This window comes from Mauremys reevesii, linkage group 10, assembly GCF_016161935.1.
Source record: "Mauremys reevesii isolate NIE-2019 linkage group 10, ASM1616193v1, whole genome shotgun sequence".
NCBI lineage: Eukaryota > Metazoa > Chordata > Testudines > Geoemydidae > Mauremys > Mauremys reevesii.
This window is the reverse complement of record NC_052632.1, coordinates 63,153,308-63,174,261: the sequence shown is the minus strand read 5'-3', so window position 1 is coordinate 63,174,261 and position 20,954 is coordinate 63,153,308. Positions and strand designations below refer to the sequence as shown.

The window sequence follows — 20,954 nt, the reverse complement described above, 5'->3', positions numbered from 1 at the left end:
TTTGGGTGATAGGTAGCTTGGAAGATTGGTAACTGAATAAAGAGCCTTTTACCTCCAGCTGCTGTAGCTATTTTCATTTGTGCCCACAGCAACACTGACTAATGAACTGTCAGACTGGAGAGTTCTAATAGTGACCTCTATTTTCTGGCCCTGGTCGTCAACATAGTTCAGGGTTACAATATGTACTACCGCTGTCACTGTCTACAGGTTACAAGTTATCACTGGTGGCTTATGTGAAATGAGTTTGGCCTTAATCTAGTTCATTGTGGTATTACTCTGAGGGCCCGATCCTCAAAGTAAAATCAAGTAGGAAGACCTCTGCACCCGCAGAGTCTACTGAAGTCTATGAAGCTCTGTGTGATTGCAGCAGCCCATTCCCCCATGTGCTTCTATATGCTAGAATGGGGCTTTAAACGATATTTGGCCTATTTTTCACTTGCATTTGGTGCTAAATGAATAAACTGAAGTGATTTCTTAGAGCAGGCTTTCAGCTGCAATCACAAATTTTTACAATGGTCATGCATAATGTCTGTGACTGAACCCAGAGTTAGCTTTTCACTGGCATGAACTTTGCAGATTCAGGAATATCCCAAATATTCTTCTTTAAAAGATATGGTTTGCATCAAAGCTGAGAGAGAAACAGGATCATTCCAATGCTAAAACTATAAAAGAAAAAAAATCACGTGGGTAGAAATTTAACATTGAAATTGTACTGAGATTTTTATTTCCCCACAGATTTAGACTGTAATAATTCACCTTTTTTCATTACTTAATTGGCAACTTAGCAGCTGCATCAACGTGGGCCTGTAATCCCAATCCTACTTAATTGTTACACATTTTTCAACAACTACAGTAGTTTGCCAGCTGTTTTTTCCTACAATACAATTTCAACCCAGACATTTTGAACCTTTTTTGTCTTTAGCAGAGCAGCAAACCAAACACTAATTAACATTGCAGAGTGCTGACTTGCATTCTAGCCAACCAAAATAAAGTTCCAAACTGCCATCCAGTCAATTTTTTCAATAACACCATATCAAACAAATTTTGTTTTCATTTTGTGTTTCAGTTTTTTGGTCAGTCCTGCAACATGCTATGTGTTCTCAAATCCCATTGAAGTCAGTGGGAGCGGAGGGTACCTAGCACCTCACAACACTGGGTTCTTTGTCTTGCTTGGAAAATAAATCCACTGTCTTCTCACCCATTATTTGTCAACATTTGTCTAAATTGAAAATATAAATATTCCCCCTCCTCCTCCCACATTGGTAAGGTGCCCATCTCTAGTATCTAGTCACCAAATGCTGACTGAGTCTGTTTCTCAAAACATAATCAAACTGTATTGTTGGGTTGGGTTTTTTTTTTTTTTTTTTAGGGAATGACTGGTTTGCAAACAGTGAGTGGAGAGCAGAGATACACAGCCCAGCTGGAGGTAAAGCTGATAAAGCAAGGCAGCCCAATCGTTCTGTCAGGAAACATTACTAAGCAACTTGGCAAGAAAATGGTTTTTTCAGTGTCCCTGCATAATTTATTGAAGGATGCAGCATTTCTTTCAGGTTGGTGGACAAAGTACTTGTCACGTAAATGAGTGGGATCTGGTGTCCTTGGGACGTATGCTGAGAGAGAGCATATGTTCTAGTTCCCTGCTTTTATAGGAACTAAAATCCCTTTGAAATTAATTGGGGTGCCTTTTAAAATGTATGAGTTTGTGTGACACTTACTTACCATTGAAAAATAATAGCAGTTATATAGTAAATTAAACATCTTCCGTGAATCCCTGTGTCTGAAAACAAAAAGTTTAAGTAGCATTAACATTTGCAAGGAGTCATTTATTTTTAAACATTCAAATCCTATTTTCCATCATTCACTATTGTGTTGAAAACCCTGCTGCTTGTAATGTGGCTAGATAAAAAGGGGAATTCACATACTGGAATAAATCAAAGATGTAACACTTAGGCTCCCTATTTTTTCCCCTCTGACAAAATATCTGAGTGTGGTGGTTGTCAAACGTATTTGATCGCACACTCCCCTGTTTTTGTGTCTGTCGTCCTTTACACACACACCCAGCTCCTGCCACACAAGTGCATATACTGCCACCATCAGCAGCACAGAAGTAAGGGATCCCATGCTTACTTAGCTGCTGCTGCTGACGGCGGCGCTGCCTTCAGAGCTGGGCACCTAGCCGGCCACCGCCGCTCTCTGGCCACCCAGCTCTGAAGGCAGAGCAGCTTCTCATAGCCCCCTCTCTCCCCCTCCCCCAGAACACATTCCACGCACCCCAGCTTGAGAAGCTCTGTCTTAGTGGAATCTCCAAGGATCCCTGTGGGTCATGCTTGCCCTCCCAGCATTGCTTCTATAGAGAAATCTTGTAGAGCTCAATATTTATTACATCATAATAAAGGAGTGGGCTAGATAAATAGGAAAAAATAAATAAAAGGAGCTGTAAAGTGGCGAAAGATGCCTTATTGACAGGCCTGAAAGTGAGCTCCTGTCTTCATCTATAGCACAGGCCATCCCAGTGGGAGCTTCCCCACATTGTCCATCTCATCCCTATTCCAGGGAGATCATCTGCAGGCTGAGAGTTCAGTCTCTGTCTCTATTTGGTCCTGAACCAGGCTGCTGATACTTTCAAGAGTGGCATTTGTTGCGGCCAGCTGCAATGTTGTTTCTTTGTAGACTCTTATCCACTGGGAATTTGGCTGCCTACTCCTCTTTTCATGCACCTCATAGTAATAGAATACGAACACTGTAATCTTGACTGATTTTGAACCAATGAGCTACTGTAGACATGAAAAGCCCTATAGCCACTGGCCAGTCCTTACCACTACCTTAAAGGGCCAGTCCTGCAAGGCAGTACACACTCTCATTGGGGGAGCTGAAGGCACTTGCTATCTCACAGGACTGGGCTCTAGGGCTGCTTTTTAGATGGCGGTGTATGTTTTTTCCCAACAATGTATCCTTTTTCTGACTGCACAGTTCTTATCGTGTGCTGCTGCATGGTAACCTCTGCTCTTTCTGTAGTATTTCTGGAGAAAAAAGTTGATGATAAACTGAGGCAGTACTCACTCGAAGGGGAGACCTACTTTCCAGGTGTTCTTGGATCTCACACCATTGGCCTGCTGCAGCAACGAGGGAGCCTGTGGGCTAATGCTCTGAGAATAAAATATGGACTCCTAGGTACTGTGTAAATGACATTTATTGTTATGCTAAAGAGCAAAGCCAAAACATTAGAACTGTCTTCTGTTACCCAGCTGGATAAATGTAACTCTCAGAATTCCAATTAAAAAAACCCAGAATAAATTTTAAAAGTGGTTTCTGCGAACATTCTCCAGTATTTGCTTTAAAATACACTATTTCTGCAAATATTTCCGCAGTTGCTAGAATGTTTATGAAAAGTGAACAAAACAGATGCACAAATTCAATGAATTCATTAAAAAATGAGGAAATATATCCAGAAAATGTTTTGCAGTATTTCCCCAGCTACATTATATAGACTAGAAATACTGAGCTATTAAATTTACTGGGCAGCCAAAGCAGTCAGACAATCAAAGGAGTTATATGGCTTTAGCTGAATAGCTATAGCAGTTGGTGCATAGAGTGCATTAAAACCTGACTGTGTGCATGCATATGGCATATTAATCCTGGGTCATGTGTAGTGGTATGACTAGCTAACCTTTTTAAAACTAGCACAGATATGGTTTATTTTGCTAAAAGTCATCATTTAGTGTCATGTTAGTTAGAATATCATTGACAGGGAAACAAATATTCTTCTACCATATTAGTAAATGGAAAGTGTTTGTGCAGTACAATGGCTATTCTGGTTTGTACAAATAATCACTGAAAGCAAATATCTTTGAGCTTGGAACTAAAAATCAGGGACCAAATCCAGACTTACATACAGTGTATCCTAAGCATTCAATCATGAGTTTGGCTTAACAATCATGCAATTTTTTTTTTTTTAAAAAATATTTTTGTGGGGTTTTTTGTGTCTTCTTGTGTTTGAGCCTAAAGGGTTTGAGTGTTCAAGCTCTTCTCATCAGCCATTACTTTTTATTTAAATGAAAGCCAAGATTTTCATGTCATCCTGTGGCTCCAGGAGCTAAGCTTTTAACTAAAAACAAGAACAAAACCCCCCCAAGTATTGCAAGACCCACAATAAAATGCAAAAGCTGGCAATCTGCTACTTGCTCAAGTTTTGAAAAGTTTTTACTCAAATAAAAATTCCACCAAAGAAGTAAAATGCATGCCTGGATGTTGCTCTTACCGCTGGGTTGGAGTTGGGGAGAGAAACTGTAGAAAATATGTCAGAACAAACATAAGCAGTATCTTGATTTTCCTTAGGCCAAAATCAGACTAAAGACTTGGACCGTTTTCATTTTGCCTTCAGATGTAAAACAGATGTTTCCAACTTCCTTAATTTGGAAACAGCTTTTATTTTATTAGAAAATAAAATAAACAGAGGCCTAAAATCATAAATAAATCCTATAATGTGGTCCATCATTTTAGGATTTTCATTTCTAATGAAACTTGTGGGGTAAATTAAAGTTTGTATGACCTAAGCCAGTCATCTCCAACCTTGATAAACAGTTTTATCAGACAGAGACCTCGGCTAAAACAGCCTCTGCTAGATACCTTTCATTCACACTTCCATGCACTTTAACCTACTATAACATGCCAGGGAGCAGTCGAAGTGCTAGACAGGCACTAGCTACACCTCTGGGCCCCATCAGAAGAGTATGGGACACCTGGATTAAAAACTTGAAGTTCTGTTACTGGTAATACATACCAGTAGCTGGGAACCTTTGGTTTCAATCAGAAGAGGATTTAGAGAAGGATATTACTGATTGCAAACTGTCAGCCCATTTAAATGAACGAAGTGTATACTTCTTTATCATCTGGTTCTTAGTTTGTTAATTAACATTTTCATTTTCAGAGGCAAGTTCTCATGTAGAAAACACAAACCCATCATCCCTAAATACGTGCTCATTGATACTGTAAGAGTGTTCTTACCTCAAGTTCCTTAGGATAAAACAAATTATATTTCTGTGAAGAACCTGTTGTTATGATTACATGAAATTAAAACTATAATGCAGACTTAGGGTTATATTTCTAGCTTATTCTGTCTGAGTTGAATATTTCACTTTTAAAAAGCCAAAGCATTTCCATATGTGCGTGTGTTGACTCAAACAGGAGATGCGAAAAATCTTCGGCATGAATGTAATGCAGGACAGAAAATTAAAGTGGAGACCAGTTCAAATGAAGCATACAAATTGGATTTGGGACATGAGCTTCACTGTACACAGACTCCATCCTATAACCACAAGGTAGAGAGTTCAATATGCTGCAATGTATTAGCTGTGTAGGGTTTCAAACACAGGGATATCCCAGAGGTCAGTTTGGGGACAATCTTTTTTTCCCTCTTGTTTAGCTTATAACCTGTTTACCTACTATGGGCTAGGGCATCAAAAATAAAAGTCACCGATTTCTGTTCTCTGTTACAGCTGTGTAAATCCAGAGTAATTCCAGAGACTTCAATTCTTATATGTGCATTCATATAATTTCTGTGGGATATTTTTGCATATGCTTTTTAATCCCAGTGTTTACATATTAATATATGATTTCATTGTATTTTCTGTAGTCAGCAGTCCAGGAATCCTCTTAAGCATACAGAGACAATCCAAGTCATGGTTTCATCATACTTACATGTCCAGAAATTAGAATGTTTTACCTGGATTTGTAACACTTTTCAGGTGCAGTTTGTGATGTCCTTTGGACAGTAACTAACCTTCAGCTGATTAACATCTTCAAAACTCCCTGTTCTCTGAATTGTTAGGAGGCAGAGCTGAAGCTTAATAACATATACTGATGTCTAGCTTAAATATTGAGCATTAGCTGTGACGTAACTTTTTACTATCACCTGCCTGCTACCAAGGGGTATTTCTGTAGGCAGGGCTACTAATGTTCTGTATATGCACAGCACCATCCATAAGGAGCGAAAAGGATGACATAGGGAAATGGTGTATTGTTTCTGCAGGTTCATTTGCTGCATGAAGAGAGTGCATCTCGGCTCTACTCCCAGCTGGAAGTCAACTATGGCAAACACTGGGATGAAATCAATAACAAGAGGAAGCTACTGATCAGCCAGACATTTAAAAATAGTTCAAGTCCATCTCAGGTCAACTACTTCATGGAGGTAATAGCATCTGCTGTTGGATAGCACCTACGTTGCCAGGAAGTAAAGGGCAAACTGTATAAAAAAAAAAGAGGCATAACTTGTGCTTGTGCTCTGAAAAAGTGATTATGGTGTAATGGTCAGCCATGTTCATCTTTCAATGACATCAAAGTCAAATACATTCAGTTTGGAAGCAGAAGAGGTTTTCTCTAACTACCAGCTTAGCAAACTCAACCTGGGATCTGAGAGTCAAGCTGAATTCTTCCCATCTCAACCATCACTAATAATATAATTTTTGGAGTTCAAAATGTTCCCTCATTTACTCCTGTGCAAACAATTTGCATGCAGTAAGTGGAACTTACTAAACAATTCTCTTGGAGCACAGGGAATAGAGTCCAGCCCACTCTCTCTCAACAGTTTTAGCCCCATAGACAATTTTTTTTTCATTAAAGCAAACTGAGTGAGATGGCTCCATTGTTTGCATAGTCATTTTTCTTAAGCATGCTTGTTTTGAGAGATACCATCTCACCAAATGTTGTTCATTGTGCAGTCAGAATGTTATGTGACAGTGAGTAAATTCTTACACAAGCATTACTTGAAAACTTTGTATTTCATTCATGTGATATCTTATTATTTGATGTGGGTTGTGGGACATTACTCATGCCTCTACATTAAGGGATGTCCCTTATTCAGTGCCTGGCCTATTAAGAGTTTTAAAGGTAAAATTACGGTGTCTGGATTAGATGAACCAGATATCTAGATATGTGGAAAAAGTTCAGATCCACTGGAGACCAAGAAGTTCAAAGATGCATGAAAATTAAACCAAACATCAAGAAAACCCATTAGTTGGACTTTTTTCAAACCTCAAAAAAAGGTTCAAACTTGATTTGGTTTGAGTTTTGTGAAGTTTTAGGTTGGCTTATGCAAACTGATTTGCCAGTCCTAATAAAGCTTACCTTGTTCACAAGATGCTGCAGTGGTATCTGTAATGTTAGCAATCAAACACAAGAAGGGATCCAGAGAATATAGTATTTAGATAGAAGTCTTCTTGTAGAATTACAATAGCTAGATAATATTACAAAACTGTCTCTCCTGATTCCTCCAGACATGTGGGATCAGAAAAATGTTTCCCCAGTAATGTAGTAGAGAATAATTAGATGCATTATGGTAAGTTTGTGCCTTCCTTTGAAGCATACAGTATTGAGTGCTGCAAGAGATAGAATAATGAATCATATGGCAATTCCTGTTACTCATGTCCTATCTGGATTTGTAATGGATCCTTACAGAAACTATGCCTATAAACTTCTATATTAGTTCTTAGGGAGGCTGTAACAGGAAACACTCGCCTCTTCAGTGCCTCTTGCTGCTGCATGCAGTACTCTAGTCCTTTTCCTTCTCCTAGCGCCCCCTATAGGTTCTTGGCTTCGCTTGACAGAGCTTCAGTGGCCTGAGGCCTTGTGTGTCGCAACCCTCCAACCAAGTCACAACGTTCAAAAGGAACCCCTTCTGTGGTAGCAAAAGTCCAATAAAACCATCTATCTGCCTTCACCAGGTTCTTCAAACTCCGCTCTGGGGCCTTTACATTTAGCCCTTCACTCAGGCGTCCAAACAAGCCTTGTCCTCTTCTTGGGGTTTATACCACTTTGTCAATGGGGTAACCCAGGCCTGCCCACTGCTACGGATTCCAACCCAGAGGCCTTATAAACAGCAGCTACGTCCCACTCACTTGAATTTATTACTGCTATTTCCCTGGGCCTTTTCCCACCTGGCCCTTTTATTTTCACCCCGTACTTCAAAGTTACAGTTCTCAGGTCCTCCCCCTCCCAGCTGAAGCAAAATAAGCTTTGATTATCCCTCAAGCACCATTGGCCACAGAGGAGCACTCTGCCTTGCTCCTCTGGTCCCAGCCAGTAACTACCTGCTAATGATCTGCAGCTTCTTTTATATAAGCCTGCTGGGCTCTGATTCGCTGCTTCTGTGCAGCCTCTCTAGGCAGGCCTCCTTTCCTGGGGGGAGGTGTAGTAGGACCACGGAGCCTCTGGCAGTGGACCACAATGGTAAGGTACACGCCATCGCATGGGCACGGATTTTACAAATCTTCTCAGGCAGTAGCTGCACATGAAAACAAACACTGTTGTTTTAGAATAGATGGTGACCTTTCCATGTAGCCTATATCTGAACTATCATAAAGTGTATTGTATATTTCAATATTGTTTTAGCAGTGACTTCCTGCTAGCAGCATAGATTTTACCTGAGACACCAGCACCAAATGACATGAAATTATTATCGTGACTTTTTTAAAATGACTAAGGAGCTGATCCAAAGCGAACTGAAGTCAATGGGAGTTTTTCCATAAAAGTCAATTGGAAGTTTTTTCCATCAGCTTCAGTGGGCTTTGGATCAGGCTGTAAATGCATAATTAACCGTATATAAAAATGCCATAGATAAAATGTCTATAACAGGTCTAAGAACCTTTGAACATCTATAAAATGAAATTACAAATGTGCAAAGCAGAACCACTTGACCTAGCTGATTCTAAACCCGAGTGAATGTTCTGTTGGTCTTGATGGTCCAGATGAGAGATTTTTAATTTTAATCAGAATTCATTGTTGTTTTCCAGTTTACCATGCAAGTCCCAGAAAAGCAGGTGAATTACAGAACCCAGCTGCAGCACTCACATACCTCTCAGGGCCGTTCGGAGAGTAGCACCAACATTAAGGTGCAGTATAATGACCGCATGCCATTTGTGGCAGGACTGCAGTGGAAAGATACATCCAGAAATTACCTTAGGAAGTGGGAAGGTGAAGTACCACTAAAAATTTCCAACCTCTGACTTGAAAAGCAGTCATAAAGGTGCTCCTAGTATTTTTATGAATTAGTCATAGAGAGTTATTCTGTAAGCTAATGGTGAGATACTTTCTAGAGGCAGATATCTCCAGATATAGATTAAATACATTAAGGGATTATTTGTTCTCAAAGGAGCCACATTTTGAATTATTTGCCCTAGCAGATACTGACTGGATCTACGTTACTCATGTTCAAGAAAGGAAAAAATACGAGGTGACAGTGACTTGAATATCAAGGTGTCAAGTATCAGAGGGGTAGCCATGTTAGTCTGGATCTGTAAAAAGCGACAAAGAGTCCTGTGGCATCTTATAGACTAACAGATGTATTGGAGCATAAGCTTTTGTGGGTGAATACCTACTTCGTCAGACACAACATCAAGGGTATCAAGGGTATCTCGGGCTATAAGTCAAACACTTATCTATAGTCATTCATTTCAGTGTGTGTGTAGCAATAGTTTTGTGTATGAATGTTTAAAACCTCACATTTATGTCAAGGAAATTTTGTTTTAGTAAGGAGAACAAGAACTAGGCCTTTATTATTATATTCTGTATCTTGGCTTTCCAGAGTTGCTTGGGAAGTGGGGGTTGTATTGATTTACCTACTTAGTTGTTGTCTGTAAAAAAAAAAAAAAAAAAAAAATCTATTTTCTGATATTTCTTGATCAAACAAACTGGGTCAAATTCCACTTACATTCCATTGACGAGGTTACGTGTTGTGTAGTATTTGGCTCAATTTGTGTACTGGCCCTTAAGAGCTATATTTCCAAAGTCGATCTGTACCAAACTCATTTGTATGTGCACACATGGACATTTTGTTGCAAATTGAGTAGTCTGATGTAAAGAACCAAGTTCACCCAGCGGTATTTCCATTGACTTCAGTTGAATTACACCAGAGTTTAATTTGATCCCTAACAAGATACTTTTTGATGTTTTCTTTTGAAGGTTTGCAATGTCTGGCCATAAATGTCATTTGACAAAGCACATATTTATCTGTGATTTACCTGAACATATCACAAGCTGTGAATGGCATTAATCTGATGAATCTTTAGATAAAATTTCAAGGTCCTAACATCTAATTATAAACAATAATAATTGACAGAGTCCTGAAAAGAGCTCTCCCTATAAACCTTGTTCAAAATTCACCTTCTGCCTTTATAGGTGCAGTCCTGTTGGCTTTGATGGGACTAATATGTGCATCAAGGCTTCAGAATCACTTACTGTGTGAATAAAGATTGTGCACATGGTGGCAGATCATTGTGTGGAATCCAGGGCCCTTGCCATGTAACCAGTAGGCAACATTTTGTCCCATCATTAATGAGCCTTCAGTAGTGCAGCACATATGATTCATAAGATCATAGTTCAAAGACCTTTGCAGTAAACCAACACATGTTAGCCTCAGTCTAAGTCAATTTTGTTGCAAGTTTAGAAGTCACGTAGCACAAGACCTAACATTTCAACCAGCTTTACTATAACCTGTTAATTTGCTTTCAGGTGCATTAAACATGGATACCCCGTGGCTATATCTGTATGTGGCTCACAAACTACACCAACCTGAGCGATCTGCTTATCTGTCTACAATGGAGCTAACAGCTGGGAAAGCCCTTTCCATCAAGAACCTGGTGGTGGAAATGTTCTGTAAAGACAAAGGCAATGAAAAAGAAGGGAAAATTCACATCTATACACCAACTACTACCTACCTGCGGGTTAGTAACTCATTGCTTCCTTTCGTAGCGCCCAGCATGGATGGATATCATACAGCAGTAGTTATACAGCAATTCTCAGCACACAGCGTGCAGTGATCTTTGTGTGTGAATCTACCAGATAGTGGCTTGAAATGCATATGTTCATCGGTTTCCTGGGCTTGTATAATGTGCTGTTCATCCTCACCCTGGCAGCTTGTTAGGCCTCTCTATCCCCCACCTTGTAATGCAAGCATAGTCGATACCTCCTAACCAGTTCTGAAAAACGGGTGCATGCTAGCTGTGCATACTAGCTGTGCATGCATATGCAGCACATCTCTCCTGAGGGTGACATTCATCCCTCCCTGCACAAAGTATTTGGGGGATGGAGTTCCACCCTGCCACTAATCCAACCTGTGACCCCCCCCCCCTTTCTTCAAAGCTTTTGGGCCACTGGATGTACAGCACTTCTAATATCTGACATTCAGAACAGATTTTAACCAAAGACACAGAGTCTACTGATTCTAGGACTGATTCTAATTTCACTAACACAACTGTGGTCTATACAGGTTCTAATACCATGATCATCACCCCATAGTTTCTGAGCACCTCTCAGTTGTGCATTAAACAACAGAACTAACATCTGCCACTAGACACTAGATTTTCCCTGGAGAAACTCCATCTGTTTTGATGTAATTTGGGTATCCCTGTCCAAGTGAGATCAGAATCAGGATCTTTCAGTTTGAAAAGTCAGTCCTCTTTATAGCATACATTATTCAGAATTAAAACTGTAGGTCAAAGTTTAAGAGAAAGCAACCGTCAGCTGAAATGTCTTTCATGCTGCAACAAACCCACAATTCAGGTTACTTTAGGGTGTTCCTTTATTTTGAGTCCCACCCTTTCCCCATTAGATCTTTGTTGGTCTAGTCCCAGTTGAGGATTGTTGGAAAGAAACAATTGGTTTACTTGTTAATTTCTTTGAAGACGTCCAGCCATCTATTCCTCCCTTGTTTGGGTGGAACAAAAAATAAAAAGACCAAAGATAGATATTGACCTCCTCATGGGAATTGTAACACCCTGAAAGTGAGATTAATGTCTTTACAATGGAAATGCTGGCAACTTAACGCTAATAGATGCTATTATAATCGTCATGGAACTTTCTGTCCAAGGAAACGCCTTCTATTCATTTATCTGCTGTACTGCAGAGAGAAAAGTATCCTACCTGCTGTAACTCAACAGGTCCAAAATATTTATCTTTATCTTTCAGGCATCTACAGTCAATCACCTTGAGAGGAATGTTCTGCATAGCTACAGTGAAGTGGTATCAGTGTGGAACCAGCTTGTGAGGAATGAGATTCATTTGGAGAATAGCGAGCGAGCCAAGTTTCTTTGCTTTAAGATAAAGAGTACAAAGCAAGAATTTAATTTGTCAGCTGACTATTTACACCTGCAGGGGGTAAGATGGTTGTATAAATGTTAACTTTTCTGGATCTTGGACTGCATCTCGCAGGTGCATCCAAATGAGGAGCATCATGCATTTATTAGATTTCAATCTTGCACATCGGTAGTTAGCTTTTTTTTAAATCCTTTTACGTTGTTGGCATGCTATGAGAAATGCTGAAATGTAAAACAGAGTTTTTAAAAAAAAAACCAACACTTAATGTAGGCTAAAGAAATCCGTCCTTGCTACTAGATTTCTCCTTCATTTTTATGGTGTACTTCAGTTTGAGTTCTTCTCTCAGCTCTTAGGGGCCAGTGGCACACACTGGGTGCTAAGGGATGCTGTGTTCCTAAAAAAACTTACGGAAAACGTGAAACCCTAAATACTTAGACCTTAATGCGGGTGTGTAATATGTGCAGACGCTATTCCTAAAGGTACTATCAGGTACCATGCCTGCATGTAGGATAACAAAATTGCTGTGCAAATTATGGATTTCTGGCCATTCTGAAATATGGAGAGGGAAAAATTGCTTCCAGTAGACCTAAAAATGAAAATCTCAATTTTTTTCAGTGAATCAAAAACCAAAATTCATTTTGGGTCAAACAGAACATTGTTTTGATTTTGATCTTTTTTAATTTAAAAAATTGAAGATAATTTCAATAAGAAGTGGTTTTAAATTGAAAAATTTAGTTTTAAAAAAATCAAAACAAAATGTGTTGACTTTTTTAGAATTTTGAGTTTGGGTTTTTTTACTGTAACAATTTGTGGCAATCAACATTAATTCCCAAATAATATTTTCCTTGACCCAAATCTGCAGTTTTTGCCAAAAAAAAGTTTTGGTTAAAACATTTCACCCAGCTCTAGATGGAAGTAACTGGTTTCATGCACCACCACTTGCACTTCAGTTTACCCGATATCAGAAACTAGCCTTTAATGTGCAAACAACAATGCTGTTTGAAGCTATATTTACTTTGTTTGGTATCTACGGTGCATGGCAGATAATCAACAGCCTGTCCTCTAAAAGATACTTTGACCCAGCTCAGGATACCATATGTTTTGAAAAAACAACCCTGTTCCATCCATGGTACTCAGATGCTTCGCAAATCATACCAACTTAACTGATCTTAAAATACAATAATTTATCTAAAACATGAGCATTATGTCCCTGCAGAAACACAAATGCAACTCCTGTCCTGTAATTTGCACCTGTACTTCATGTTTGTATTTCCACAAAGGTAACTCCTTTTGCTCTTCACAGAAAGGAACAGGTTTTAATCTGTTGCAGCCTGATGGCTCTTTCAAATGGAATCTTGTGCAGTACTGAATGCATGCATATTCTGCAACTGCTGTGCATTCATGTTTTAGGACACACACACAGTAGGCAGCAAATTCAGAGATTTCATGCTTGTGTTGCTTTTACAAGACACTGTGTCCTAAATTTAGTCACTATTGTAAGCCCGATCTTGTGAAGAGTTGAGCTCAGATGGAGTCAGGGCTGCTCAGCATCTTGCAGGATTGATCCTTGTTGCCTCCAGTATTATTATGATATAAAAGCAATACTTTCAAATTTACTTTGATTTTTTTAAAATCATACATAAAAATATTTGTACTTTATGGTATTCTTTGGTTACTTTGCTGTACAATGGTGATAAGTTTTGTAGCAATCGCCTCTCATTTTTGCCCAATGTTTTGCTGCACAAATGTGATGAGCATCTCCACTGAAAAACAATAACAGCCATTTATTTATTAATAACAGTTAATTTATTAAAAACAGTTAATTTAAGGTCTGATCCTGCTGAAGTCATTGGTTCAGATCTTAACATCACTTAAACTGGTGTAAATTGGGAGTAGCTCCAATGAAGTCACTGGAGTTATACCAGTGTTGAAATTGGTGTAAATAAGATCAGAATTGGGCCATTGGGAGCTTTGTTGTTGGCTTTATGGGGAGCAGGAATGGACTTGTCCTGTAAGACAACAACCTCACTGCAGTCTGGTTCACTCTGTGGTTTGTGACTAGCCACCTCTACACCATGGGTCTAGCAAATCTTACTCAACTCTCCTCTCTCAATGCTACCCTGATGTTCCTGCTACTTCGACTGCAGCCTAAAAAGACTAACCTCTCCATGAAGGCTCTATGGACAGACCACAAGAGTCTGCCAGTTGTGCTGCAGCTTGAGGGTCAGATAGAAGAGCTGAAGAAAAATAAGATGTTCTACCAGAAACGTGGAACCATCCATATCAGGTGTCGTCACTTTTTTTCATATCTTCACATAATGTCTTACCTTAAATTTTAATGTGAGTTTTAGTGCTTCTGTGAAAGTTGCTGGGCTTGACAAGACTGAAGTCCCCATTTTGCCTATGTGCCTAACCTTGCACTACACAGACTGAGTCTTTGTATCCATTCTCTGGTAGACTATTAACAAGGGTGCTAATTGCAATAGCTAATTTTGTAATATGGACATCTGTTCATTAGGAACTCTACAGAGAGCATCAGCTCATTTCACAAAGACCACAGAAAAGTCACAAGATGGTGAGACTTTCAGGTGGTGACGGTTCTAACACCTATAATCAATTCCTTGACCCATGTATGTGCCTATTTTTCTTCCATTTCCTAGGGAACAATACGACTGCCTTAATGTCAAATATATCCCCCCTAAAACATGTTGTTTTTGTTTGGAAATGTGTTTCATTTACTCATGGGAAGGAATTTATGGTCTCTTGATTTTGGCCAACTCTAGAATCTGCCCCTTGATGTGTCATTACTGAAATTTCAGTAATTTCAGGGACACTGCAGAAATTCAGGGCTTGAGTCTGTGGGCTGTTGTCCATCTCCAGAGAGGTGTTGAGCATTTTCAATGTCCAGGATGGTCAGGAGGACCTACAAGTACCCAGGATCCCTTAGGAGCTTCCAAACGTTTGATAAGAGGCTGTTTAAGTAGTGGAAAAATTACACTAATGAAAAATGAGGAATGATGTCAGCTGTCCTGCTGTGCGTGAACTTAGTCCAGTGTGAGATTATAAAAGTGAATGTCTCCATCCTAAGCTTTCAGCTAACTCTATTCAGAGAAGTCTATAAAATGCTGCAGCTAAGTAATAAACGACATTGGGCTGAGGATTAGTTGAACATCTGTTTCCTAGGACACCTAAATTCGTTCAGTGAATTCCATGCAAGTTGTATGGTTTCAATGGAGTAAAACAATGTACTTGTTAGCTGAGATTTTCAAAGTTGTCTGAAGGATAAGGGAGGGTCAGTTCCCATTAGAAATTAATGGGAATTGTGCATCCATATCTTCCTGGAGGCTTTGACAGTCACACACTTCAGCTGCAAGATACATTAAAGTCCCCGTGTCAGTGATACCTGAGGCCTCATTAGCACTGACTCCCCACTTGGTAAGGCAACTCCCACCTTTTCATGTGCTGTGTATATTTATACCTGCTTTCTGTATTTTTCACTCCATGCATCTGATGAAGTGGGTTCTAGCCTAGAAAAGCTTATGCCCAAATAAATTTGTTAGTCTCTAAGGGTACGTCCAGACTACCCCCCGGATCAGTGGGTAGCGCTCAATCTATCGGGGATCAATATATCGTGTCTCATCTAGACGCGATATAGCGATCCCCGAACATGCTCCCATTGACTCCGGAACTCCACCAGGGCGAGAGGCGGAAGTGGAGTTGATGGGGGAGCCACGGCCATAGGTCCTGCACTGTGAGGACGGGAGGTAAGTCGAAATAAGATACGTTGACTTCAGCTACGCTATTCCCGTAGCTGAAGTTGCGTATCTTACATCGACCTCCCCCCCTCAGCGTAGACCAGGCCTCAGGCGCCACAAGGACTCCTCGTTGTTTTTGCTGATACAGACTAACATGGCTACCCCCCAGAAACATGAGGCACAGATTCAGGTGCTCTGCGCCTGTCCTTCATACACCCATAGAACCCAACATAATTTCAGTTAGTTTAAATGCTAGAAGATGTTGGGTATGTTATGTGGTCTAGGATAGGAATTTTCCATCAGAAATGCTGGCTAACGTGTAACACTATTATTATGTATTATTATTTATTCTTTGTATTCCCATACACCTGGGAGCCCTGGTCATGGATCAGGAGCCCAATGCGCTAGGTTCTGAAAAAATACAAAACAAAAAAAGACAGTCCCTGCCCCCAAAAGCTTACATTCTGAACTAGTATGAAACTCTAACCGTATGTGTCATTCTAGCATGTTCATACAGGTACCATTCTCAAACATTTCTTTTTCCTTCTTGATCCTTCCTCTACCCCTATAACTTTTCAACCTTTCATGTAGGCTTGCTTTGTTTCAATAATTGTCACTAGAGGTGTTTGCAGTTGAAAGTCTAGGAGTTTCAGCTGAAGAAAGAAACTGTTTTTTTTTCCTCTGTGGTTTTACCTTAAAATCTTTACTTTTTTGTTTTGTCCCAGACATCCATTTAAACTGCCCATTCCCCAGAGCTTCCTTCTCCAGGAGACATTTACTGTAGACAAAAAGCAAAAACACTACTTCTTGGAAACTAAAATTTTGATAAATGGGCTGGATGAATCAGTTCAAACCTTTACACTTGGCTACCAAGCTGAACATCCCTATGTGAGTGATACCTGATGTGAGAATTTGCCTGTAACTTCGGATAGTGACATAGTCAGAAAATAAACAGGTTATTGTAACTCGCATCTCTGGCTTTTGTTCCTCATTTTTTTTAGATTTGTGCTGGCTTAGCTCATCCTTATAACAGCAAGATTTTCCCCCAAAATGTAGAACTATGTGCCTTAACCCGAGGTCACCAAAGTGTAAGTAAACTTTATGTTAAGATTAATCCATGAGAGAGGCTCCATTACATGTCTGTATAACACAGCAATTTAAGATCTACCAGATCTAGTTAGAAGTTTGGTTGGTTTTGCCAATTTGCTCACAGCATCTACCAGAATGTAGGTGGGGAAGCTGGAGTACAAAGTGGATTGCTGTGGGAGGTGTCTTTTCCATGTTAGAGGAACAAGTATATTCTGAGCAAATTAATGTTAAGCATTATTATTATTATTTATTATTAAGAATGTACATTGGGAAGCAGGAGGTTGTAAATTCAAATCCTGGCTCTGGGCAAGTCATTTCACCTTTATTACCAAAATTAGTTTACTTTTCTTATGCTGCCCAGCAAGTTCCTTCAGAGTCATAATGCAACAGCTCCCTACTAACGGGATATCGGTCACATTTCATAATAGGTCGGGCTAATATTCTGCTTGATTTGCTAATTCTAAAAACTCAAATCTCAACACACAGGCAAAGCATGAGATTGAAGCTATTCTGAAAGTCAATAAGAAAGATGCCGTCAGGCTTCTGGGCAAGTACCAGAACAAATCCAGTGAGACGGATTTCAGACATCTCTTACACATGGACATGACTCACTCATTCCAGGTATTTGCACTGACACCTTCCGTACTTACTAAGAACAAATATTTCCTCCCCACCAAGATACAGTTTCCCCTTTCTTTGTGTCTCTTCCCTTCTGCCATTCAATAATCTCTCAATGTACATTCCATTGTTTTTCTTTAACATTCTTTTGATTTGGAGAGTTCTAGTTAACATTCATTTTTTTTCTGTGTTTACACAGGACAATGGGATTCTGGTCCATGACTGGGGCTCCTAGGTGCTACCACAATACAGATAATTAAAAATAGTAATTAATAATCTGACTGGGAGGAGCTAAAATATACTGATCATTTGTTTTTTTTAATTGTAATAATTAGGAGTTTTTTCATTGTATGAATTGAGTTAAAGTTTTATCTACACACACATACACTTACTTTGCAGTAAATGTATGGATAGAAAATGATGAAGGTTAACTTGTATAAAAATAGCCATTATGCACAAATTGTGTTTTACTTAAACAGCTCAAGTTTCCGCAAGCACTGGCCCTGAATGGAGAACTCTTTTCTGCGCAAACCAAACTGGAAGTCTTTGACTACGGTGTGAATATAAAAGCCACCATCAACAGAAATGATACTTCACAGGTCAGGTTCCTATTTATTGTGATTCCATTGCATGAACTGGAGTTATTGTGATGCACCTGCTTATTAATTCACTCCTGCAAAGGGTAAGCATAAAACCAGTGTGGTGCTCATGACCTCATGGTCTTCTATTGGCTCTTTCCATAGGAGTGAATTTTTAACTCTGAAAAGTTTTTATGGTCTGGTTTAACTTTGTACAATAAATTCCTGGGGAACAGCATTCAGGGAGGGGAGCACAACATTCATAAGGCCATGCAGTTCATGGGGAGTCAGATGAGTCTTATTGTGGAGAGGGAGAAACCCAGAGCACCTAGCTAGGTTTCTGTGGTTAGATTGTGGCTTGACTGCTGTGCACAGTTGGAATTTGTTTTTATTTCAGACATCGCAAACTTTGGAAAGTTTACAGAATGTCCCTTGCTATGAGGAATTTATCCTCAAATAAAATACCTCTGATGCCTAAACTCCAGAACCTTCCAAGTGTTTAGTAACACACTAGACACAAAATGCGCCCAGAAAAGATTTGCTAGTTGAAAGTATCAATGCTGGGATATTTTCCTCAGAACTAGGAGATGGACCCATGTTAAGAAAAGTGTAGTTCTAGCCATGTCGGTCCCAGATACTAGTGAGACAAGATGCATGAGGTAATATCTTTTATTGGACCAACTTCAGTTGGTGAGAGAGACAAGCTTTTGAGCCACACGAAACTCTTCAGAGCCTGCTCAAGCCTGAGATGCATCTTCAAAGTTCTGTCTACACAGTCATTTTTAGAGTGCTAGTGCAAGCCTTGCTAGCCCGAGTCGCTTGACCTGGGCTGGGAGGTTCCTTCCCCCTAAGTGAATGTTCTTCACTGCAGAGTGTACTCAGGTGATCAGCACCTGGGTTAACCTAGCCCAGGTGGGAGCAGCAATGCTGCAAGCTCTACCCAATTTACTGTGTCCAAGTGAAATCAGCATCCAAGCTCCAGCCTAAAACTCATGTTAACTGACCTGGCTGGGGGTAAACGCATTAAACTTAGGTGAGAAGGGTTTTCATGTGGATGGGAAGGGAATTACAGAGAATCTCAGAGTAAAAGCTTGATTTAACTCTGCAGTGTAGACATACCCCTAAATAGGTATTGAAAAGTGTAAGTGTGTGTGTGTGTGTGTGTGTGTGTGTGTGTGTGTGTACGTACACGTGCATGGGGAGCAGGATTTGGCTAAAATTCAGAAAGCTTTGGAGTAAATTATCCTGAAACTCACGTTAAATTATGCTGGAATTTCACCATAATTCTTCGTTTCAGCTGTGTAACTTCTCTTGTGTCAACAGTTCATTGCTCAACTAAATGGATCAAATACTCACTTTGGATTTTCTTCCCGGTTTACTCATCCATATCAGTCAAAATTCCCCCAAAGCTTTCAGGTACAGACTAATTTTAACTGAAATTTTAATTGGGGTATGTTTTCTCTTTATCTCTTTTCATTCTCCCTCTTTGACTATTTTCAGTTTTATTATTAGTTCAGCAAATCAAATACAAAACCCATGTGGTGGTAACTTAGTCACTGGAGTCAACCGTAGAATGAACAGTATCAATCACTCCATATCCAGGACATTTGAATCAGTAGCCCACATCCCACTTAATCGGTATTAAGATTGGTTGTGCAGTTTAGTAACAGTATTTTGACCATCTGAGCTGAGGCCACAAATTCTAGCCTATCTCTCCCTCTCCTATACTACCAGGAGCTGGGAAAGCTCAGGCTCCATAGGGGGAATATGTTTCAGTTTGCTCTGGAGTTACTGCTGCTTGACAGAGCAGTGTGAACAGGCTGCAGAGGGATCTGGGTGCAACTTAACCTTGGCATGGTTGGCTGCAGCACAGGGTCTTTGAGGAGTGATACACAATGGAAAGGGGAGGCTCTTGCTGGTGATCGCTCAGGAAAACCAGTTTTAATCACCACAGTCGAGGATGGTATTGTCTCCTCCTACTACTACATGTTCCAAACAGAGTGAGATATGGCCAATCACTTGCATTTGGTCTGATTAGTCAATGTAGGGCCATATGGCAGTTCCAAAGCAGTGCATGTGCTTATCTTGCCAAAAGGCCCTCCTGCCTTAAAGCAATAAATATGGTAGTATCATATCATACAAATACAATAATGAAGCCGAACTCCCTAGAACATGGGGGAAGGGGACTTTTCTTTAAAAAAAACAATGCTTCATTCTAATTGCAAGCAGATGTACAATAAGTTCACGTAAGTATGTAAAGCTTTGACATGGCAATAACTCCCTGGCTAAGATCATATGTAGTCTCTTATTAAATCATTCTCTCCTACCTCCTCTAGTACCCTTATCTGTTCTGACAGGGGAATGGACTAAATGATCCAACAGGTCTCTTCCTTCTAACTTGTGTCATTTAAATTCACTGGTGCCAATGAAATACTACCAATATTTTGATCTGGGGCTCCCCTCTAGCCTGTAATAAATCCCTCATACCAGGATTATATGACTAAAACAGTGAAGTGAGTGGTTGGGGAATCTATTCATTTTTCCATTTAAGCAAAAATGCTTTCACATAACCAAGGAATAGTGATAGCACCTGGCAAACAAACTTCTATTAAGTGCACCTCACTGGAGATATTTATATTTGGTTCCTCAAAAATGTCCCGAGTGAACTGGTGGTCTAGCCCAGTGTCCAGCTTGTGTAACTTGAAATTGTTGTGTTGATGAAGATCTTGTACTATCCTTCAGTGGGAAACTGTACTGAAAATATCTAATCAGTAAATGCCAAAGGCAAAACCAATTGTTGCTCTGAAGTATTTTTTTCTGAGCTCCA

At 39.8% G+C, this 20,954-nt stretch overlaps 1 protein-coding gene across 1 annotated transcript in view; it reads left to right on the top strand.

Annotated features, from left to right (window-relative positions):
• LOC120373771 overlaps positions 1-20,954 on the top strand; it is a 112,474-nt gene that overhangs the window by 14,152 nt on the left and 77,368 nt on the right. The window contains exons 9-21 of the mRNA XM_039492613.1: positions 1,370-1,550; positions 3,016-3,171; positions 5,185-5,318; positions 6,029-6,187; positions 8,787-8,967; positions 10,504-10,715; positions 11,959-12,147; positions 14,235-14,374; positions 16,568-16,730; positions 16,844-16,930; positions 17,418-17,552; positions 18,029-18,148; positions 19,451-19,543. Of these exons, the coding sequence (XP_039348547.1) occupies positions 1,370-1,550; positions 3,016-3,171; positions 5,185-5,318; positions 6,029-6,187; positions 8,787-8,967; positions 10,504-10,715; positions 11,959-12,147; positions 14,235-14,374; positions 16,568-16,730; positions 16,844-16,930; positions 17,418-17,552; positions 18,029-18,148; positions 19,451-19,543 (1,950 nt within the window). The remainder of the gene's footprint in view (positions 1-1,369; positions 1,551-3,015; positions 3,172-5,184; positions 5,319-6,028; positions 6,188-8,786; positions 8,968-10,503; positions 10,716-11,958; positions 12,148-14,234; positions 14,375-16,567; positions 16,731-16,843; positions 16,931-17,417; positions 17,553-18,028; positions 18,149-19,450; positions 19,544-20,954) is intronic.